The sequence below is a fragment of the Eublepharis macularius genome, chromosome 8, assembly GCF_028583425.1.
Source record: "Eublepharis macularius isolate TG4126 chromosome 8, MPM_Emac_v1.0, whole genome shotgun sequence".
NCBI lineage: Eukaryota > Metazoa > Chordata > Lepidosauria > Squamata > Eublepharidae > Eublepharis > Eublepharis macularius.
In genome coordinates this window covers 131,098,630-131,121,953 of record NC_072797.1, presented here as the reverse complement: position 1 = coordinate 131,121,953, position 23,324 = coordinate 131,098,630, and the positions used below count along the sequence as shown (strand labels likewise).

General features: G+C 42.1%; 1 protein-coding gene across 5 annotated transcripts in view; it reads right to left on the bottom strand.

The window, feature by feature from the left end:
* NRG1 (neuregulin 1) overlaps positions 1 to 23,324 on the bottom strand; it is a 247,609-nt gene that overhangs the window by 47,179 nt on the left and 177,106 nt on the right. For all 5 annotated transcript variants that reach the window (XM_054986337.1, XM_054986338.1, XM_054986335.1 and 2 more), the window contains one exon: positions 5,674 to 5,803. In XM_054986337.1, the coding sequence (XP_054842312.1) occupies positions 5,674 to 5,803 (130 nt within the window). The remainder of the gene's footprint in view (positions 1 to 5,673; positions 5,804 to 23,324) is intronic.

Below are 23,324 nucleotides of genomic sequence, written 5' to 3'. Positions count from 1 at the left end.
GTTCGGTGGATAGGGAACTGGTTAGAGGACCGCACTCAAAGAGTGGTGGTAAACGGCGTTTCATCAGATTGGAGGGAGGTGTCCAGTGGGGTGCTGCAGGGCTCGGTTTTGGGCCCGGTACTTTTCAATATTTTTATCAATGATCTGGATGAAGGAGTGGAAGGGCTGCTCATTAAATTTGCTGATGATACCAAATTGGGAGGAGTAGCAAACACCCAAGAAGATAAAATTGAAATTCAACAAGACCTGAATACTCTGGAGAAGTGGGCAGCTGTGAATAGGATGCAATTCAACAAAGACAAGTGCACAGTATTACATCTGGGCCACAAGAATGGGAAGCACAAATACTGGATGGGGGATACACTTCTGGGCAGTAGTATATGTGAAAGGGATCTTGGGGTAAGAGCGGACTGTAAACTAAATATGAGCAGTCAGTGTGATGTGGTGGCAAAAAAGGCTAATTCAATCTTGGGTTGTATCAAAGGGGCCATAGCGTCGAAATCGCAGGAGGTCATAGCCCCTCTCTATACTGCCTTGGTCAGGCCGCACCTGGAGTATTGTGTGCAGTTCTGGAGGCCTCACTTCAAAAAGGATGTGGACAAAATCGAGAGGGTACAGAGGAGAGCGACGAGGATGATCAGGGGTCTGAAGACTGAGTCCTACGAGGAAAAGCTGAGGGCCTTGGGAATGTTTAGTTTGGAGAAGAGGAGGTTGAGGGGGGACATGATTGCTCTCTTTAAATATCTGAAAGGCTGTCATTTGGAGGAGGGCAAGGAGCTGTTCCAGTTAGCAGCAGAGGGAAGGACCTGAAGCAATGGGCTTAAATTACATGCACAAAGGTACCGGCTGGATATTAGGAGGAACTTTTTCACGGTCAGAGTAGTTCAAAAGTGGAATCAGCTGCCTCGGGAGGTGGTGAGCTCCCCTTCTCAGGCAGTTTTCAAGAAGAGGCTGGATGAATACTTGTCAGAGATGCTTTAGGCTGATCCTGCACTGGGCAGGGGGGTTGGACTAGATGGTCTGCATGGCCCCTTCCAACTCTATGATTCTATATGGAACCATGCGGACCACAGCTTGAAAAGCAGGAAGCAATGGCTGGTGGAGACAAAGAGTTGAAGAAAAGCAACCAAGAAGACAGTGGGACTTGAGCAGCCAGACTGTCCACTATAGGCAGGAAGGAATGGGGCAAGTGAAGCAAATGAGAAAGACAGATCCAGTGTTGTGTACAGTAAACACTTTCACAATGCAATCTCCTAGTTGTGTGACTTCTGCTTCACTGCAGCGCTGTGATTAAAGACCTCAGGACAATGAACAGCGGTGATCGGGATGAATTTCACATTTTAGTTTGATTCAAACAGCTAAATCTTTGACTATAAGCTTCTAGTTCTGAAGTTTGCTTTTAAATGAATACCATCAGAAAAAATTTAAATTCTTCAATAAGGCATGTTTTTGATTCAGGATTAATTTTATTATTTATTAAAAGGTAGCTATAATATGGATAATAAGAATTTATGTTGAATTTATATTATTTCCCATCAACTCTGTTAAATATTAATATTAATACATACATAAAATGGAAACTAATGCGCTGTTTATAAAATGCAAAGTGTTCTTGCTGAAGATTTATTGGACACAGCATGAAATGGAAGCAAAATTTATCTAGACAGGGAACTGAAACATTCAAATGAGATTTCAATTATTTTTCCCCCCATTGAAATCCGGTGACTCAAAAAACAATCCAGAAAAGATCACAACCAATATAGACCTGTCTGATATTTCTCTAGGTTTGCCATCTTATTTGTATTATGGCTTTGCTGTTTTTCCAAACTTAATTGGTTTCCCAAGCTCAGTTATCAAACCTCAATTGGAAGGGGGCAAGGAAGAAAAGAAACTCTGAATCCAAAAGTGTGATTCAATAGCTAAGATGCAAACATCTTAACACCTCAAAAGGAGGTGTTAAGTTGGCCTTGAACCTCTTCCGGTGTAAGGCCACCCCACCACTTCTATATGTTACAGAGCTCTGAGGTTGGAACGAACATTTGACCTTGAACTTGGAACCAATTCAAACCCTCTTTTTAAAGAGGATTCTAGCTTTGCCTCCTGGCACTCCAGTGGCTTTAGTGCAGGCTGAACTTGGCTTACTTCTCTCAGAGCCCGTTTGCATTCGGCCTTATTTAGATTCTGGAGAAAACAAAGGAATCTCCCGGCAAGTCTGCTCTTAAGGCAAAGCAATGCACTGCTCATTCTGACATTGTTTGGTCCACTGGCTTGAACAATATCCTCCGTCATTATTCCCTGGTGGGTGACTTGCAGGGTGTGCCCTTGCCCGATTTCAATGTACAAGACTGGATCCTTTAAGATGGATGCTGCACTGGACAGACGTACAACTCTCTGTTCCAGATTTTCTCCCTGGTTCAAGTTTTCCAAGAGGGACCCTGGCAGAGCCTCTTATTTGCCCAAATCTCCTTTCCTAGTCTTAGGATGGTTATAACTTCTCTGAGGTTTCAAACCAGGCCCTTAGCCATTCTAAACGGTCATTACACTCAAATACCAATTGATGCCCATTTCTGTATTTGTGGAGCTTCAGCCCCCGAAGACCTTCCCCATTATCTTTCGTTCTGCCCTTTGCATAGAGAGCCCAGAAATATATTGCTTGGGGAAATCTTAAAAAAAACATTGTTTTTTCCCCAGTGGTAGAAAAATTAACTGTCCTTCTTTCCGACCTGGATCTCTTATTATATAGCAGCATAGTTTGCCCTGGCAGCTAAGAAAATCAGGTCTCTAGCTCTGCTTAATGGTTGAGAGACTCCTTCACCCATGTATAATGAAAGTGCTTATGAGTAATTTTTTTATGTTTTTAACATAATCGTTTTATTGTTTGGTTTTTATGTTTTGCTTATGTTTTTTATTTAGTTTTATTCATTTGATTGTGATGGCCTTTGGCCACATAAAATTAGGGCTGTGCTATTCAGGTTTCGCTTTGGGTAAAGATACCTGAAGCGGATCCGATTCAGCAAGCTTCAGTATTCCCGAAGCTGGCCCCGCTTCAGAATATCGAAGCAAAGCTTTCTGAAGCATTCAGAAATGCTTTGGAAAGCTTCGGGGCTTGTTTAAAGGGTTAGGGCAGGGCCCTTTAAACATCAACCCCCCCACCTACCTTGAGGTGGCTCTGGACCAGCTCCTCTGCTGCCGCTGCGTCGTTGCCAAAGCCTGTGGGGTGGTAGGGAAGGCTGGAGCTGCCTCCTTTGGACCTTCCTTCCCTTTGAGGGGCAGGAAGGGCCAGAGGAGGCGGCTCCGGCCTTCCCCATCACCCCACAGGCTCGAGGCAGTGGTGCGGTAGCAGTGGCAGAGGAGCCAGCTGGCTCCAGGCTGCGCTGCCTTGTACTGCCCAGCTGATGACCCTCCCGCCGCCAGGTAAGTGGGTGGGGGGTGGAGGGGTCTCCCCCGGGGGTGGGGGTAGAGGGGTTGCCCCAGGGAGGGTGGGGCGGTGGGGGTGGGGAGTTCCCCTCCCTCGCTTCAGTATGCTCCAAATCTTCACGGAGCATACCGAAGTGATTCCCGAACCCCGAAGCTACTTCGGATTCGGGGGTATTCTGAATTTGTTTCCCGCTTCGGGTTACCAAATCTCCCCACCCGTGCACAGCCCTACATGCAATAAATAAATAAATAAATAAATAAATATTCATGTAAACATTTTAACATCAACAAACCATAATTCAAATTAAAGATATTGTCTGAATACTTGCTAGTTTGAGAAATAGCTAAATAAACCTGGTTTTTATATTTTGAGACCTGAAAACTTTATACAAAAGGGTTTTCTGTGGTTTATTTTCATGTGGATTGAAGCTTATAAGAGGATAAACAATTGCACATTGCTTTTACAGATTTAAAGGAAGCATTCACCTGTGAAAAGGGTACATGCTACTGCACCTCTTAGTGTACTGATAAGTCATTTGGGCATTTGTTTCAATTAAGTGGACAGTTCTGAAATGGAATCAGGTAAAACTGTCTTTTGGCAACCCTCCTCACACTATATTTGTTTACAAATTACATGTTCATTTCTCAGTAGGGATGCAAAAGTTTTCCAATATTTCGATAGATAACTATGTGACATAATACTTGTAAGTGAATGCTGCTAAACAAACCAAAATGAACTGAAATTGGAGAAAGAAGGGATCAGAAAATATTAGCTGCTGGAACTGATATGTGGAAGCACCCTTAGATTCACAGGAGACCTCTAAGAGAGCTTTGTTGCATTGGCTAGGTGAAACTACTCAGAGATTAAGAGATATGGTGACAGCTGATGGGATGAAAGAGCTTTATGTTTTCTCCCTTTCTAAAGTACCTAAAATACAGTTTTGGAAAGTGCTGCATCTGTTAAATAGAACTAAATTATACCAACATGAGACTGACAGGATTTTTAGCTCAAGAACAGCCGTGCTGGTCAGACCAAAAGGCCGAGCTAGAACAGCATTTTTCCAAACCAGTGGTCATCCAAATGACTATGAGAAGCTCATAAGCAAGTGGGAAGGTAATGATGCACCACCTATTTTAAAGCTTTTTTTTTTTGTGAAGGACTCATTTTAGAGTTTGACAGAGTTGTAGATTGCTTTGCTGTTTCTAAGAAAATATTGTAAACAAAGTTTCAGGTAAACTGCAGGATTTTGAGTCCAGTGGCACCTTACAGACCAACAAGATTTTCAGAGTGTAAGCTTTCGAGAGTCAGAGCTCCCTTCTTCAGACATGAGCAGGAATGGATATCCCTGAACTGTAATTTTGTTGGTCTCTAAGGTTCTGCTGGATTCGAAACCTGCTGTTCTACTGCAGACCAACATGGCTACCAACCTAAACTAAGTCTCAGGTGGATAGCTGCATTGGTCTTCAGTCAAAGAGTAAGATCTGGGTCCAACAGCACCTTAAAGATCAACTAGGTTTCCAAGGTACAAGCTTTGCCTCTTGAAAGCTCATGTCTTGGAAATCTATCAAGATGGGTAGCCACGTTAATCTGTCTGTAGCAGCAGAAAAATGCAAGAATCAGTAGCACCTATAAGACTAACAAAATTTGTGGTAGGGTATGAGTCCACAAATTTTGTTAGTCTTATAAGTGCTACTGGCCTCTTGGAAATCTAGTTGGTCTTTATGGTGCTACTGGACCCGGATTGTAAACTAATTTATTCTAATCTTTGCATACCGAAAAGGCATTTGCAAACACACAGGAATGACCCACAGTTTGTGTCTTGGCTGTTCTAAAGATTACATGAAAAGCAGTCCTATTACATCACATCTGCAGAATTAGATTTAACATTAAACAACAACTGCTGCATGCTGTCAAAGCACTGGCTTTGTATGCTGTGCTGCCTGTTTTATCAAACTGATTACCACCTTTTAGCAACAATTGCATTCAATACATATTATACAGGTGTCATTCCTAATAACTAAGTTGATTGCTTTCAAGCCTACTCTGTGTTACAGACAGTCCAAGTAAAAATAAATCTAATTAGTAAACCACTGAAAAGAATGCTGTAGACCACTCAGACTGTTATATAGTTTCTAGATTAAAGAAAGTAATCTGCCAGGTCACCAGTTTATATTATTAATGTGAAATGATGTGCTTGGTCATCAACAGTGAGAAACACTGCAGCTCCGCTGAAGCAACTGAGAAGGGTTTCTTACCGGCATAAATATCTTGGTGGGTTTGGGAGGTCTTTGACCATGAAGCACTCGCCCCCATTCACGCAGAAGCCTTTCTTATTTACATCGCATCTTGTGAGATGACTTGTTCCAGTAGTAGATGTTGACGTGGCTAGAAGAAACAAAGGGAGTAGAGGAGACGGAACATCATTATGGTTGTATGCTTTTATTTTACTGAACAGTATCAAACAGGGATTTATTATTGGCGTTTTTGTGAACTTCTGCAGAAATAAATCAATCTGCTTCTTAGTTGTAAAGGGGAAAAATGTTTACAGTATTTTGAAAGGTGCCCTATGATTTTATCTCAGGCATCCCTGCTATTCACATGCACTATCCACTATAGTGGTGTCAGATGTGGTTCCTATATAGCTGAGGCTAGCGTGAAGGCAGTCAAGCACGTGTCTTAGGAAAGACAACATGGCTAGATGGGATGAAGGTAGTACCCCTTGGTTAAAGAGGGAACTGCCACAGTTACATGGAATGAGGAGGCGTGGGAGCTTTGTAGGTAAGACGCACTGAACTTGCCCTCTCCCTAAACAATTTCCCCCAGTTGAAATCACTGACAGTATGAGAGCTCAGGTGAGAAGAAAAGTGAATCTGAGCCTCCCAAATCCTAGTCTGACACTCTAGTCACTGCTCCACACTGGATTCTTGTGAGGTCGAGAAGAAGTCTCTTCTGCCCTCGTGTCACAAAGCTGCCTATCACTGGCTCAGCTGTTCTGATCTTAGGTAGGGACACAGTCTACAGATGAAAGGATAAAAGAAACAGAAGCAAGGAAGGCTGAATTGGAGATATTGATTTGAAATAACCAGACAAATATACTGCTTCCAGTTTCTAATTTCTGGAAAGCTCATAACTACATCCACTAGTGCCAGGGCTTTTTTTCAGCAGGAATGTGGGGGAACAGAGTTCCGGAACCTCTTGAAAATGGTCACATGGCTGGTGGCCCCGCCTCCTGATCTCCAGACAGAGGGGAGTTGAGACTGCCCTCCGCGCTGCTCAGCGGTGCAGAGGGCAATCTAAACTCCCCTCTGTCTGGCGATCAGGGGGCGGGGCCACCAGCCATGTGACCATTTTCTCCACGGGCAACCCACTGAGTTCCACCACCTCTTTTCCCAGAAAAAAAGCCCTGACTAGTACTATAACTATGTCTCAAAATGTTTAGATACTTAAGGTGCCTTTTAGATGTTCTCCCAGCTCTCTCACAAAGATATAAATGGGGTGGGTAAGATATAATGCTGTAGCTTTAGCAGCTGAAAATTGCTTCTACTCCAAATTCCAGGACCTCATTTCCCTCCTGGGATCTGTAAGTGAATGCCTGGTTTAATTCTTGATCACTTGAAGCTCCCAGGGTATAATCTGTTAGCTAGTACTGTATGCCCTTCCCTGCTGAACTACTCAGCAAAACGGAAAAGATCTCTAGACATATGACTAGACACTTCTTTGGATGGTCAAGCTTCAAGCCATCTTCTCTACCTTCTCAGATCGATCTTCTAGGCCTTGGTTTAATATCTTCCAGATCTTAGTTTTAAAATATGGAAGAGATGTAGTTGTAATATTCTAGGTTGCAAATAGTTTATTACGATCTTTTAAAAAAATCTAGACAGACTTAATAATCAACAGGCTTGTAAGCAGAGGAAGCATGTCAAAATATTTATTGCATATGTGCTCTAGGGAGCTGACAGGGGGAATCACCTGCCATTCAAGAATCACATTTGAATTCCGTCTCCCACCCCTTCTACTTCAGCCTTCTAAAATGCTTCCTCCTGAAAGCAAGCTATTACTCTGGAGACGCCCTGTAGTTCAGAAAGCGATGCATTAATTCGAATTGAAAAGCAATATTGTCTGCTTGAGCTCCCACAGACAAAGCTTATTACTGCCACAAAGGCTAATGGAATGCTTTAAACTGAATTACAAGATGGCTGTAGAAGAGTCAAGCCTAAAGCTATCTATAATTGCTATGGCCATCTTGCTTTGCACTCTCTCTCCCAGAAGCTGCGAGATAAAAACTGATCACTGCGGAGATTAATAATTAGCTCTCAGCTAATACAAACTGAGCTCCGTGGGCAAACCTGGTCCACAGACAAGTTCGTTTAATAGTCCTCTACACCAGAGAACTGCCGTTCTGCGATGAAGGCTAGGTTTCTGCACCACTACCAAACCACAATTCCCACAATTCTTTGGGGAAGCCTTACCAGTTGAAAGGTAGCGTGAATCTGATTTAAGTTTGTAGTACTGATCTGCCCTAGGTGGTTGGCTGGTCATCACTGTCATGCTACAATCTCAACAGACAGGTTTTACATCTTCTAGTTTACTATGGCCATTTTAGGCCACTCTTTAGAGTAGCAAATATAACAGAGCTCTGTCTATCAGTAGACAGCCAGTTTGGTGTAGTGGTTAAGAGCATGGGACTCTAATCTGGAGAGCCGGGTTTGATTCCCCACTCCTCCACGAAGCCAGCTGGGTGACCTTGGGCTAGTCACGGCTCTCTGGAGCTCTCTCAGCCTCACCCTCCTCACAGGGTGATTGTTGTGGGGTAATAATAACACTTTGTAAACCGCTCTGAGCGGGCATTAAGTTGTCCTGAAGGGCGGTATATAAATCGAATGTTATTATTATTATTAGATGAGTGAAATGGAGCCACCTAAAGAACACTTAGTGGTGTTTGCATGCCCAAGAAACTCCTCCAGGTAGGCAGAAAAACAACCTGAAGAAAACTGAACATGGAGGGTCTGTGTGTGTGTGTGTGTGTGTGTGTGTGAGTGAGAGAGAGAGAGAGAGAGAGAGAGAGAGAGAGAGAGAGAGAGAGAGAAGGTGGAAAGGAACCTGGCCTGCTCAAGCTCCTAATAGTAAAGTATCCTTGGGATGGTATCAGCTTTCAGAACTTCTAACAATTTCATAACTAAGAACCTTCACGTGGTGGGAGTATTTAAAACAGGAAGAAAAGTGTTTCCTAATTAACTGCTTGTCTAAACAATTATTTGAGCTACAAGGGGAACAGAGTCGTAACAACTTGTTATATTATGAAACAGTGTGTGAAAGTATGGCTGGAGAAAGTGTGCCTGCTATTATTTCCCCAAACTCTTCCTTAGAACACGGGGAATGAGCAACAAAAAATACACCCTGACATGTATCATCATTGATGGCCATTTCCACACGTCTTCTCCCCCTCCTGAAAAATAGCACAAAACTTACGGAATGACGCACCTTCATGGTGCGATTTCCCGACATGACTTTGATTCGTGGCGCGATGACGTCAAAAAACGCGGCATGAAGCAAAGTCATGATGGAAAATCGCGCCATGAAGGTGCGCCATTCCCTAAGTTTTGCACTATTTTTCGGGAGGGGGAAACGTGTGGAAATGGCCTATGACTGGGCCAGATGAATTGTTTCCCGCTGTCAGCACTATATGGCAATTGTCCCACAACTCTGGGTGTCTGAAGTTTCATTGTTAGGTGAGCATCTAGCCCTAATGGTCAGTTATCCTATGCAACGGCGGGAGGGGGATTTTATTCCCTCACCATGCAATTCTTCCTGGATCTTCAACTGTTATAATGTAACAGTTATAAAAAACAAAGAAACTGGGGCTGGTCCAAGGCCAGAAGCTGCAATCTGAGAGTAGTTCCTCTACATCTCCTGTGACTTTGCAGAAGGCCCTGAGGCTTGCACAGCACTACTTTATCTGTGCATCTTAAAATATTGCCATTTGGGTCCCCAAGCCAAGCTGCAAACTTTCTGGGCAGAGCCGAACATAAGAACAGAATAATGCAGGACACAAAACTAGCAAGATGGTGGTAAAGGAGACATCACCAATTGAACTAAGAAAATTTAGGTAACTTGAGGCTTTGTGGAGGATGAAGGTTCGAGAGAGACTACGAAGCAGTAGGGACAGATTTTTTCTCCAGATGTACCGGAACGGAGAAACCCCATATCCCACTGTGCCATTTTCTGCCTATGTCAGGCTGGATACAAAAGGATTAGATCCCACCCCCACAGGATTAGAGCAAATGTTTGCCATTTTTGCAAATCTAATCTTTTGCAATGGTGGGTTTGGAATTATCTGCACCAGTTTTGGTAATTCCTCGTGATTTTAATTCCTAAATAAATCAAACAATAGAGTTCAGAAAGTATTCCTGCATTATCATCTCTGTGGGTTTTTTAATTCACTGTTCTTAATGTTAATTCTTTTGGTCTCATTAATTATTCTGGCTCCAAATAAATATCAATAAAGCAATACGAAGCAAAATATTATTGGTGACAAAGAACATAACTTTTGGGTGCTCTCTCTTTCTAAATAAAAGCTAATACCACTAGGCTTGATTTTAGGTATATATTTTGTCAAGGATCATTGCCCTGAATCTGTGCAACGCAGCAAGTGGTGGTGGTGGAAAGTGCTGTTAAGTCATAGCTATGGCAACCCAGCTGGGGATTTCAAGGCAAGAGACTAACAGATGTGATTTGCTATTCACTGCCTCTGCAACCTTGGTCTTCACTGGAGGTCTCCCATCCAATTTAAAGCCTTAACAGACTGGGACCAACATACTTGTGGGATTGCCGTTCCCATTATGTCCACAGCAGGGCCTTGTACTCTGCGGACAGATCCCCAGCCCAAGGGACGTTCACCTGGCCTCAACCAGGGCCAAAACCTTTTTGGCTCTGGTTCTGGCCTGGTGGAACACACTCCCAATGGAGATCTGGGCCCTGCAGGATTTGTTAGTTCCGCAGGGCCTGTAAGATGGAGATGTTCCACCACGCCTTTGGTTGAGGGGCCAGTGACCTGTCCCTCCTGTCTGCCATGCTCTATACCCTGCTGCCCTGGCTGCTGCATCATGGCTGCGCCTTGTAGTTTTATTGCAGCCTTTGGTATCTGATGATGGGTGCCTTAAACTGTCGTCTTTTATGATCTGCTTTTTTGTAATTTTACTGTGTTTAAAAATTGTATTATTTTTCACTGCTGTGAGCCACCCTGAGCCTGTTCAAGGGGAGGGTTGGGTATAAATGTGACAAAATAAATGAGTAAAATTACCGACCAAGATCGACTCTGCTTAGCTTCTAAGATCTGATGATAGGGCTTGCCTACAGCAAGACCCAATAGGAAACCTATTTCCTCATACAGAGAAATAAATTGTGTCTGTGTCCAACTATTTTTGTCCCAGAGAATGAGAAGGCCCACTGACAAATTTGAAGAGAAATGGGGAAGGTATTTTGTTTATAGTGAATAACATTTTATGAGGTCTTAATTTTGGAAACCAGGAAACAATTGTATATTGATGTATGTTATAATTAGATTTCAAGATGATTAATTATATAAAGATAGCTGGTTGTTTAAGGAAATAGTCGGTAAAACAGGCTGTATAATCTGTATATACTGGTATAGAAGTAATATGTCTATTGGAAAGTAAAGAATTATTACAAGGTAAAGAGATGCAGCAGAGATAAGAGAATTTCTTTTTGTACAAGATAAGGGATAGAAAGAGGCTAACATTGTTTATTGCAACCCATATTTATTTTAAATGTGATGGTAAGCAGTTGTATTAAGATATAATTAGTGATTCTGCCATTAATTGTAATTACTAAAAAGGAATAGACAGTAAGGAGCAACAATAGAATAATGAAGGGTTTTTTATTAGTAGCATTATTAATATTAAAAATAAGCAGGAATACGCTTAAACTATGCTTGTGTAGTATAGTTGGAAAATATATACCAGCTAAGGTTAATAATTAATTTCTATCTTAATATTAGGAAAACTTTTGGTTACAAACTTTGTATTTTTATAATCTTTGTAGCACAAAGATATATATCTGGTTTAGTTTTCCTCCCCCCTTTACCCTTTTTCTTCTGTATCCCCCTTTGAATTGAAAATAAAATATTAAATAAAAAACAGAACAGGCAAAAAATTGTCCAGAAGTGTCACAAGGTTTTCTGTATATTCAATCAAGTGTCATATACAACAATCCATACTTTACTTTTGTAGAGAATATCTACAGTTTTGTTTTTGCCCAGCTTTTGGAGAACGCTGGGCAGATCCTCAGGATATGCATTTCTCAATGGAAATCAATAACAACGTCAACAACACAAACACCACTTTCCACAGTTTCCTTAGTTTTTAGATTTTTTTTTTTAAATTGAGCCCATTGGTTGAAATGAGGTCTATTTTAACCATTTGTCATCAATGGTCTTTTGCAGAAACCAGGGTTATTTTTTTGCTTACCTGGAACATGAATGAATTTTTTTGGCTCTACAGGCAAGTAAATACACAGTACATTCAATATCTGTCTCTTAATAATAATAACAATACTAGACAGCTAGAGCTTATAACTTTTTTTGTGCAGCCTTCCACTAGAACGAGAGAAATCTCTAAAGAGTCCTAGTGTTCCCTTCGATACTTTAGATCTCTGAACTGAAGTACAAGAGACACTTCTGTGTATTTTAACAGAGTTTCTCCCTATGACAGCTGTAACTTCAAGCGGATACAATATCAGACACACAAGGTGACAGGTACAATGTCATTGCTCAATGAAGGGAAAATAAAGTACCTGCCTCAGAGCTTATGGGTCATGAACAAGACCTTGTTGCTGAATATTAAGCAGACATCCTTGTCTCCTTTTTTGAAAAAGAGATGACTGAAGGAAGAAAGAGCTCACTATATCACAGGTTTCTGTGAATAAGTACTGCTGTCAATTCTCTTAGCAGATCTCTAGCTGTAACTCTCTCCACTCCAAAAGATCCAGGTGGAAGTAAAGGGAAGCAGTGAGAAAAATAATGTAGTCTGTAATCACGGTACTATATATTCTGCATAACCCTTTACCCACATTAAATTCCAATGTAGGGTGGATACAGATGCATTCCGCCCCCGCCCCTTTGATAGAACCTCTGTGGTGGAGTCCATCTGTGGTCTCCATAGCTGCAATTCTTGGCAAGACACATTTTTTTACAAATTGGCAGAGCCAATTCTTGCAGGTTGTCTACCTTGCTTTTTTTTCTTTATCACATAGAAATCACTGCAGGGCCCAAATGTGTGTGTGTGTGTGTGAAGGGAGTATGGAGATGGATAAACTTAAGACACATCCCAGCTTGCAAGCCCATTACCATGATATGTTCTATTCATGCTGCTGCACAGACAGATTTTTTTTATAGAGGAGGAGCCCCCTTGAATAGAAAGCTGATTAATTTCCAGGACTCTGTGTGTGTGAGTATACGTGTGTGTGTGGTGGGCATTGTTATAAATCTTGAATTTCCTGGAACGATTATGCCCTTTGACAAAATCAAACAGTGGTCTTGCTGAAAGCATAGTGGTTGTGGGTCTTAACATTTCAGACCCCTTCAGATAACCCACTTTCAAAGCCCATCCATTGTGCAGTGTCCACAGTCTCACTGGTTACAATTCCATTCTTGAAAGGTTCTGTAAATCATGACTGTAAATATTTCATGTTTCAAATGAAAAAATGTGTAACAATCTGAAAGCTCAGAAACTCAAAAGAAATTAAAGAAATAAAATTTAGGTGCATCTACCCAGCTAGTCCATAAAGGAGTGAGCAGAAACAGATTTTTGCAGTTTCCAGGTATGTATTTCTTAAGATTTATATCCCACTTTTATATTATAAATAATACAATGACTTACGAGACCAAATGTGCAAAAACAAATACTACAATATAGAAACCATATATAAGACAAATCTAAAACAAAGGATTGGGAAAAAAACTTCAAAATAAGCAACAATGTGGAAATCCAATATACATTTAAATCATACTTTGTTGCGGAATAGTGATGTTTTGAAATAATAAAATCTGGACGAAGGGAAGTTTCCTTAGTTTTCTTAGAAAAATATAAACTATGGAAGCTATTCTAAATTGTCATATTCCTGTTCTTTTGAGGGACTCACCCAACCTATCTCATGGAATGAAAGGGTTAACCGTCATCTGTAAGGTCCTTTTTCTCTCCTTTAGATGCAGGTGGAACAGATTTCTGCATTAGCACTATTAGAGAGTTAGGAGCCAGGATAAAGTCCAACTTATCCATTAACCGCAATCTACTGAGCAAAATTAATTAGTAGCACATCCAGATAATTAGTCATTTGAGAACTTTTCCAAATCCTTGGCATAAGAGGATAAGCTTGTTTATTAATAGCTGGTTAAACAACAGGAATCAGATAAATAAGACTATATATAATCACAAAGGATAGGTGTCACAGGCTGGGCCAGCCCAAGCAGGGTGGTTCAAGTCCAAGCACCAACACAAAGCCCAAGGGGAGTTCAAGGCTCGAAAGCCAAGTCCAAACTGTGGTCAGAGCACGAACTAAACGCCAGGAGTGAGTCCAGAGACCAAGAGCCAGTTCAGGTACAGTCCAAGGTCAGTTGCCAATAGTGTCAGATCCAAAGGCAGGCACACGGCACACGGCACACGGCACACGGCACACGGCACACGGCACACGGCACACGGCACACGGCACACGGCACACGGCACACGGCACACGGCACACGGCAGCAGGTAGTTTGACACTTTGCTTCCACACCTGGCAGTTCCCTCAGCTCAGCTTTTATAGCCAGGCATGGATTACAGCCAGCTGCTGGGGCGCCATCCTACTGCTACTCATCCTCGCTCTCCAGCAGCTGGCGTCGGTTCAGGAGACGAGCACTGCACCGTCTCTCCTGCAGCTCCAGCCTTAGCCTTTGTCTGCGGCGTTCTTTAGCCATGGGCAAACCTGGGGGGGGGGTGTAAGCCCCTGGCTGGGCTTCCCCTGTGGTGCTGGCAGTCCCTGACTGAACTTCCCCTGTGGAAGTCCCTGGCTGAGCTTCCCCTGTGGTGCTGGGGCTGGAGAGTACTGGAGGCTCTGCTCCAGCTGCTGGCTGTAGGCTCCGATTAGCCAGCAGCTGTGGCTCCAGATTACCAGCCTCTGCTGAGTCAGGGCCGGCTACATGGAGCTCCTCTTCTCCTGAGGAGTCCTGGCTGGCTACACGAAGCCCCTCTCCTCCTGAGGAGTCCTCGCTCTCACTGAGCCCAGACTGGGCCATGACAATAGGTCCATAACTGGTTATTAGTCATAATGGATTGCTGCCATGACAGAACCTCCAAGTTCACAGGCAGTGACTGGGTAGGTTGCCCAGGTACCCTTACAGTCCTGGTGAGAGGCTGGGGACCTGGCATTTACCTTTCTTGCGGCCCCACATGCTCCACTCCTGTGTGATTCCAGTGACATCACTGTGTGGGTGCAGGAGCATGTGTGCACTTTGCAATGGACCAATTTGAGCCTCAAACGGGCCCAATTTGGCCCATTTGGGGCCCAAACTGGCCCACTGCAAAGTGCACGAGTGCTCTCATGCGGTGCAATGATTTCACTCCCAGGAGTGACATCATCGCGCCACCCCCAGGAGGTCCGTTCCCATGCCCTTCTCCCCCACCAGCCAGGTGAGTGGTGGTGGGGGTGTGGAGGGTGAAAGCAGGTGATTCCCCTGCCCCCACTAGAGGAATGGGATCCCTATGGCTGGGGGATGATGGGAAGGCTTTGGCTTCCAGGTCCAGCTTGAAGGGCTGTTCAGGGCATGTAGCTGGCCACTGTGGGAAAGAGGATGCGGGAGCCTTTGCTCTGATCCAGTAGGTCAATTTACTTACTTAATCAGTTCAATTTATTTACTTAAATCCAGAGATCATTGCAAAACAAGGTTTCTTAAAAGTATATACAATGAAGTGTTGCAGGGGTGATCAAATATACACATTCGTGGAATTTCCTAAGTACATTACCTTTACAGGCTAGAATTACACAACAGCCATTAAAATATATGTATCAGACTTGTAAGGAACTTAAATTAGGTGATCATGATAAGAAACAGCAATAGACTGAACATATTTAGCTCCAATTTTCCAGGTTTCTAAAGCCAAAAATATCTTGTAGGTCACTTGTTTATTCAAACCAGCCAGAGTGTAACATAATTTTCAAAAAGAGTATTATTCATTGGTTGTTATGAAACTGTTCAACTGATTCCTTGCACAGTAGAGAATGGTGGTACTTGAAATATGGCTCTCACTATATTACATGGTAAATAACTCTGAAACCAAAAAAAAAAAATTTAAACAGTTTGTGATACAGCATGTTGTTCTTGGATACCATACTTACTTTACACAAGTACATTTTAAACACGGTCTTCTGATTTTTATTATTGCATTTTGCATTCTCATGTTTGTTAGAACTGTGAATGTATGTTTTTAAAATGAAAAGATGTTTTCTCAATCACATGAGTCTAGAAACTGAGGACTTATCCAGGAATAAGTTAATGAGAAATTGCAATGGTCCTTGTTGTGTCTTAAGTAGTTAGCGACATCTCGGTCCAGGTACTCAAGCTTATGCTGGAAACCTGTTTCTGGAAACCAACTGTTTCTTAATCACAAAAGCGCAGGAGCTTTGAATTAAGATAATATTTCCAAAAGTTAGCAATACTGTTCACTGAACCCTCTTTAAAGAACACATCCAACTCTTAAAGAAAACAGGAAACCACTGGGAACAGATGATAGACACTTCAGGAAAGAACGAGGGTATGTAAACTCTTCTTGAAACAATTTAATGTGTTTCGCTGTACAACATGACTAAAAGTCAAGACTGATTTCCCTTCAGAGTTCAAGCTAAGAAAAAAAAAGAGAGAGAGAGAAAGGAAATACAAAAGACAAACGCTTCAGTTCTGTGTGCCAGACTGCACTCTCCCTGAAAGACTGACAGACTGACCCAGTTGGCAGGAGTGCTGAGGCCAGCTCTGTGTAGTATCTAAGCTTGCAGAGGAGGCCAGAGAGGGTAATTTATGGTGCAGGCAGCATGACCAGAAACATCCCGGTTGTGTTGACTTTCAAGATGGGGAGAGATAGTGGAGTTGAGGCTGTTTTTACAGGAAATTTGAGTAATGCTTGGTACCAAGCAGGGCTTTTTTTTAGCTGGAACATGGGGGAAAGGAGTTCCGAAACCTCTTAAAAATGGTCACATGGCTGGTGGCCCCGCCCCCTGATCTCCAGACAGAGGGGAGTTGAGATTGCCCTCTGGAGGGCCATCTAAACTCCCCTCTGTCTGGAGATCAGGGGGCGGGGCCACCAGCCATGTGACCATTTTCGCTGAGGGCAACCCACGGAGTTCCACCACCTCTTTTCCCAGAAAAAAAGCCCTGGTACCAAGGATTCAAATTATATGGGACTATGGTCTCCTCTACCAAAAGTCACAAACAAGGAAATTGGGGGGAAATATATGCTATATTTTGCTGTAGAGCCAAAGAGAAAGCTCTGAAGCTTGGGCTAGGTTTTGAGACATGGGCAATTTGAAAACAATGCATTTTTGAACATCTATGTAGCCAAATCCTTCACATGGCTGCTCAAAGGAAGGCTTACTAAACTCACAGATGATTGGTTCCAGGTAAAAAAGGATGACACCTCAGGATGCAATTCTGTACACATTACATAAAATATTAATATTTTTAAAATAGCCTACTTAATAGGGCTATCAGGATGGCCTACAGCATTTTAAAAACATACAATTGTGTTGGTAAAGTTTCACATATTAAAATAGATACAGCAACATCGTTGTAGTAAAAAATCTAAACAGCCATAAGCCTCCCCCCAACTAAAATGGTCTCCACTAGTTGTCTGACAACTATAAACAAGGATTTATTTAGCAAGTTCCCCCCAAAACAAACACACATAGGACTGGGTTGGCTTAGAAGGCACACAACCCTGGCTAGAAAATGTTGGGAGAGTCCATGCACTGCAAAGTTTAAATATGTCCCAATGTAGAGAAAATTACTAATCCAGCGGTACTCACTTGGAAGCTCACAGAGAGTCCCATTTGCAGTTATCCTCAACCAAAACATCCACATTTTCTTCCATCACTACCATATATCTCAAGAAGCAGCTTACTTGCAGCTAGTAGTGGCTGTTTCAAAGTAGAAACTCCCATAAAGAACAAGCCCCATGAGTCAACCTTGCATGCTTTCCTGAAACATGGGCAGGTGCCATATTGGGGGAAGATGGCTCAGAAGAGCCATGGGTGGTATGTCAAGGGGCCACAGGTGGCTCCCGAGCCACTGAGTATCACTGAATTAATCTAGCTCATAAACAATATAAATGTGATTGCCAGGCAATTACTGTCAGATGAGCTTGAAAACATGTGTTTTCTTAATGTTAATAAAAAAGCAGCTGTATGCAAATAACATGACATTAAATTTACCCTTCTCACCTACTCTAGCATTCCAATCTGAATTGTTTTTTCTACTTGAAGTATCAGAGCTATAACATTGTACCTGCAGCATACACTCATGGTTGGTAACCCTACACTGATACAGAAATGATTAAGCATCTGTGAGCTAGCACCAATAAATTTATAAGACACGTTAACATTCACAAAACCGCAACTACTCTTAGCAGCCTCAATAGCATTGGAACCTGCATTTTTAAAGGTACAACACAATGAGTTGAACCCAAAGATATTGCTGGGTGCTTCTGCTGATGAAGTAGGAGTGGCTAATTCCTCCCTTCATTTATAGTGATGGAGGGGGTAGACTGCTAGGGTTGCCAGCTTCCAGGTGGGCCTGGAATTCTTCCAGAATTACCCCTGATCTCCAAACTACAGAGATCATTTCACTTGGGAAAAATGGCTGCTTTGGAGGACAGAGGTCCCTGATGTGTTCCCTTCTCAAATTCCACCCTTTCCAGGCTCCGCCCCCAAATTTCAAGAATTTCCTAATTTGAAGTTTGCAACTGTAGACCCCAAAGAATGGCTTTTAGTTGGCAGGGGGAGGGGCACAAGGGGATGTAGAAAGGCTGGGAGAATTAGCAACTTTCCTCCAATGATTATAAAAAGACTGTGCAATAAGTGGAAACAACTGTCAATTTGTTGCATGCTATAGTCATTGTGTAGAGAAGTCCAGAAAGAATGTTGGTATAAAAACATCATATATTCATGTACCCTTTAATTGGTCCCAGAGACCTTTCATAAATACTGAAAGGAATAAAGCCTTATCTCCCAAGTCTGAAAAGGCTTCATTCTTCCATCACCAGAAGGTTAAACATAACTAATGAGAAAAGAGAAACAAATCAGGTAATGAACATGACAGAAACATTTTCTCTCCAAAAACGAGACACGGATCACTTCACTCGGGTAAAAAGAACCCAGTGATATACCATACTTCACAGATTTTACATCATGAGCTAAAAAAATTAAAATAGAGCTGATTCCATTACTGACATTATTATATGTTCAGTTCTACCTCAAATAACAAATTGTATCTGCAGAGAGAGAGAATACTGGTGTGTTATAATAATAGCTCTTTATTAGGAGCTTGTTAGCAATTTTGGCATTGCAAGAAGAAAAATGTGACAGTCAAAACAAGATATTCAAGATGGAAAAAAGATACTCAAGAAGGTAAAGTGCCCATATTAGGCTAGACAATTTTGGACACCATGACTTCAAAATGCAAAGTGATTAGTTTTTTTTTTTACTGCCTTGCATATATGTTTACTTTGATTGGGTAGTAAAGATGGGCACGAACTGGGGAAAATCTGAACCATGCGGTTCGTAGTTTGTCACATTTCACAAACCACGAACTTGCCCTGGTTTGCAAACTGGTTCATGAAAACATCACTTTCAGGGCAGCAGAAGGTCTGCGGGGTTTGCGCTTCCGGTTTCCCCCTTTTAAATGCCTGCTGCTTTTCAGCTGATGGGAGGGGGATCCCCCATAAGCTGAAAAAAGCTGCGGGCTTGAAAGCAGCAATACTTTTCTTGCGTGGCAAGAAAAGTGTTGCTGCTTTCAAATGCCCGCTGCTTTTTTCAGCTGAGGGGAGGAGCTCAACTGAGGTCCTTTTCACACTGAGACTTTAAAGTGTTTCAGTATCAGTTCTACTTCCCATGTTTGCAGGAGTTTGCTTATTCCCTGCTGGCTTTAAAAGCCAGGAAAGGATTAAATGGCTCCTTTCCCCTCCCTCCCAGGCATGTTTCAGGTTTTGAAAAAGAGAGAAAAAAACAAGTGTTTTGCACAGCCCTTTGGAAACAAAGTAGCAGGGAAGGTGGGAGAGGATGAAGCAGCAGTTTCCCTGCCACTTTGTTTCCAAGCGACTATGCAAAATGCTTGGTTTCTCTCTCTCTTTTTCAAAGCCTGAAACATGCCTGGGAGGGAAGGAAAGAGCCCTTTAATCCTTTCCTGGCTTTTAAAACTAGGAGGAATGTATAGTAACATTGCAATGTTACAATGTTACAATCCTTTCTTGCCTTTGAAAAAAGAAGAGAGTGTGCATACCCCAAAGGACAGAGGGAAAGACCAGCCATTTAACTCTTTTCTGGCTTTTAAAGCTAGCAGGAAATAAGCAAACTCCTGCAAACATGGGAAGCAGAACAAGTAAGTTCCAGTGGGAAAAGGACCTCAGCAGATGGGAGGGGGATGCCCCTCCTCTCAGCTGAAAAAAGAGGCAGGTCCTTTAAAAGCAGCAACACTTTTCTTGCAGGCAAGAAAAGTGTTGCTGCTTTCAAATGCCACCTACCAGCTGAAAAGCTGGGTGAACACCTCTACTGCAGAAAGCCCATCTCTGGTTGCCTAGGAAATTGATTGATGGTGCCAGGTTGTCTGCAGTGATGAAACGAAAAATGAACTGGCCTAAAGTTCATTGCGGTTCGTCAGAAATGGGCTCTGATGAACCACCAATTCACGAACCACGAACTGACCTGGTTCGTGATGAACTTTGGTTCATATGGTTCATGCTCATCTCTATTGGGTAGACCTGTATTTTTCCCACTATACTATGCAACTCGAGCTCCAAAATGATACACATTTTAGATGTTCAAAAATCTACATTGTTAACTGGATCCGGTACTGAGGCCAAAAAGTCATAACCTGCCAAATAAGCAAAAGCAGATGGAATTGTTGTGTGCTACTTTCAAACACAGCAAAACAGTTGAAAAAACAGATGGTGTTGCAAGTTTTGGATACCTTGGAAAACTCTTTGAAATGTAAACAGAACGACTCGTTCCCAATTCCTCTGGATGCATTTCAAGCTTGATTCATATTTGCCTGTTAGAAGTATAAACTAGCCTACATGTCCATTTTGGCATCATTTCTGCTGTAATTAATTGCATAAAGAATTTGCTTAAATAACAACAAAAGACTCTCAGTGTCATCCTATGCAGACCAGTTTGTATCATGCATCTGACGAAGAGAACTTGATTCTCGAAAGCTTATGCTGCAATAAAATTGGTTAGTCTTAAAGGTGCTACTGGACTCTTTTTGATTTTGCTACTACAGACTAACACGGCTAACTCCTCTGGATCCTATGTAGAGTTACATGATTTGACATCCATTAACATCAGTACTTAGGATGGGGTCACCTATCAACTAGCTGTTCAAAAAATATGATACACAACAAGTATTGAGAAGGATTTACTAGCAGACTATCATATACAAATGATAAGAAAGGAGCAGATTCTTTTATATACTACAAGTGGTGACCCACAAGGACTTGTGGAGAACATCTCATTTCCCCCTCATCCATAATGTCCTCTTTCTCTTCCCTGCCTCCCAAGCCTCTCCTCCTTATCCTGCTTCCTTCCCTCTTTCCCATCTATCTTCGTCTGCCCCTTCTTCACCTTTTCCCCTCCCCTCTAGGCAGCCGCTGTCCTATGGCTCAGTTGTGTGCTGCACCCAGTTGTGTGGTGAGCACAGCAGAGTGGTGATTCAAACCTAGGTCTCCCAGATCCCACCCTGAAACTCTAACCACTGCACTACACTGTCTTTTGTGTGCACAGGGATGAGGCGGTGGCTGCTGCTGAACAAAAGCAAGCAGTTAGGCCTGCATGAGTCATACAAGTCATGGTATCAAGTCGTTTGGTGGCTGCTTCTGGGCCTGCCCCAGAAAGTACTCTCTTAAAGGCCAGAAAACCCCTGGTCAGGGCCCTGCCCGCCCCTGCCTTTTACTGATAGCAACCAAGGCTGAAATACTGGTTTAACTGTTATGGTTGCCTAGCAACAGCCACTGGGGGCATCTAGTTAAAGCTACAGGCTTTAACCAGATGCCTTTTATCATTTGGGTTTTTTTAAGGTTTTTTTTTTTAGATTTCAGATTTTTCTGCAAACTTGTGGTCTTTTTCAGGTGTGCAGGAAGATCTGTTTTATCTGCTCATAACTCCAGTTTCTGGATTTAAGTACCCACATATCAGTTTGTCATATAGTCTACCTAAAGGCAAGATCATAGGAGTCCAAGATATTTTTATGATGAAATCTATAAGCTCTGACATGCTAGTCCTACTTTGAGCATCACCCTCTGGTTTTTCTGTGAGCAATTTATTTTTAAATAGGGCATCAGAATTTATGCATGGATATGTGGCACATAGTACATATTCAAGCCTTCTATTTAAAAAGATGCAGGATGTCTCTCTGGAAAACACACTCTTTTGATTTCAAATATCATCTCCCTCCAAATCTCATCACACCTACAGAACAACATGATTTGGGGGTCCCTTTTAGCTCCAGAAGACCTTTCTTCTACAACCAATGTACATTTATAGACAAAGATCATTCAGAAATTGAAGCTATGCATGAACTGGAATCTTCTATACCTTAAAGAGAATTCATATTTCCCACTGCTATCACTCCTAGGCAATGAGCACAAACTACCAGAATCTTATGCAGAGTTTGGCATCATGAGAAGGGTAAGCTAGACACTGGGTCATAAAAGGGAGTAAAGGAGGTCAGGATCAAAATCTACTGGTGGGTCACGTACTATTAGCTTATTATCTGTAAGTACCAGTTTAGATACATATTTTTATTTAAAAATCCATATCCTGCCTTATTCAATAAGGTTCATGGTGGTTTGCACCATATTGAGGCAGGCACTCAATGTGGGGACAGCTTTCTCTGAGGGGCACTGAGTATTTCTTAAAATCTAAGCCCAAGATCATGGTTCTCTTACAGTAATTGCAACTATTAAATGATAGCTTTGCTTTGTGAAATAGCTGTCACAGATAAGCTATCACAAACAGAAAATTCATTTATATTCAAATATCTGTCTTGACAAATCAACCCACAATGAATTCTCTTTGTGGCAAACTACAATAAAACCAATAATAAAATACAGTAAATCAGTGAGTGGTGTTTTAGAATGTTAAAAGATGACAATGTACAGCTCTGTACTTTGCTGAAAATGTAATAATATGTAATGTTAACAATAACATCAGTAAAAAAAGGAAAATACAGCCAAAAAGAAATCAAGATACCATTGACATCATCACCACCACCATTCACTTCCCCAATGATAAAAAGCTGCTTGAAAGAGAATTGATTACACCATGTCCCTAAAGGATCCTAAAGAAATGGCAAAGGAAAGCTTCCCTAGACATGGAATTTTACAGGATGGAACCTGTTATGTGCATGAAATTTGTACCATTTGAGCACTTCCAATAAATGGGACACTTGTGGCACCTTAGAGACTTCATTCTAGCACAAGGTGTTGTAGACTAGAGCCCGCTTCATCATATGCATAATCAAGTTTATGAGGTATAATAGTTTTAAAAAGATGGGTCCAGAGGATTAGGCACCACAACGACCGCTGTCGGTCTGATTACTTGGGCAGGGACTCAGTTAAAAGTGTTACATCAAACATTTTTGGGATTAATTCAT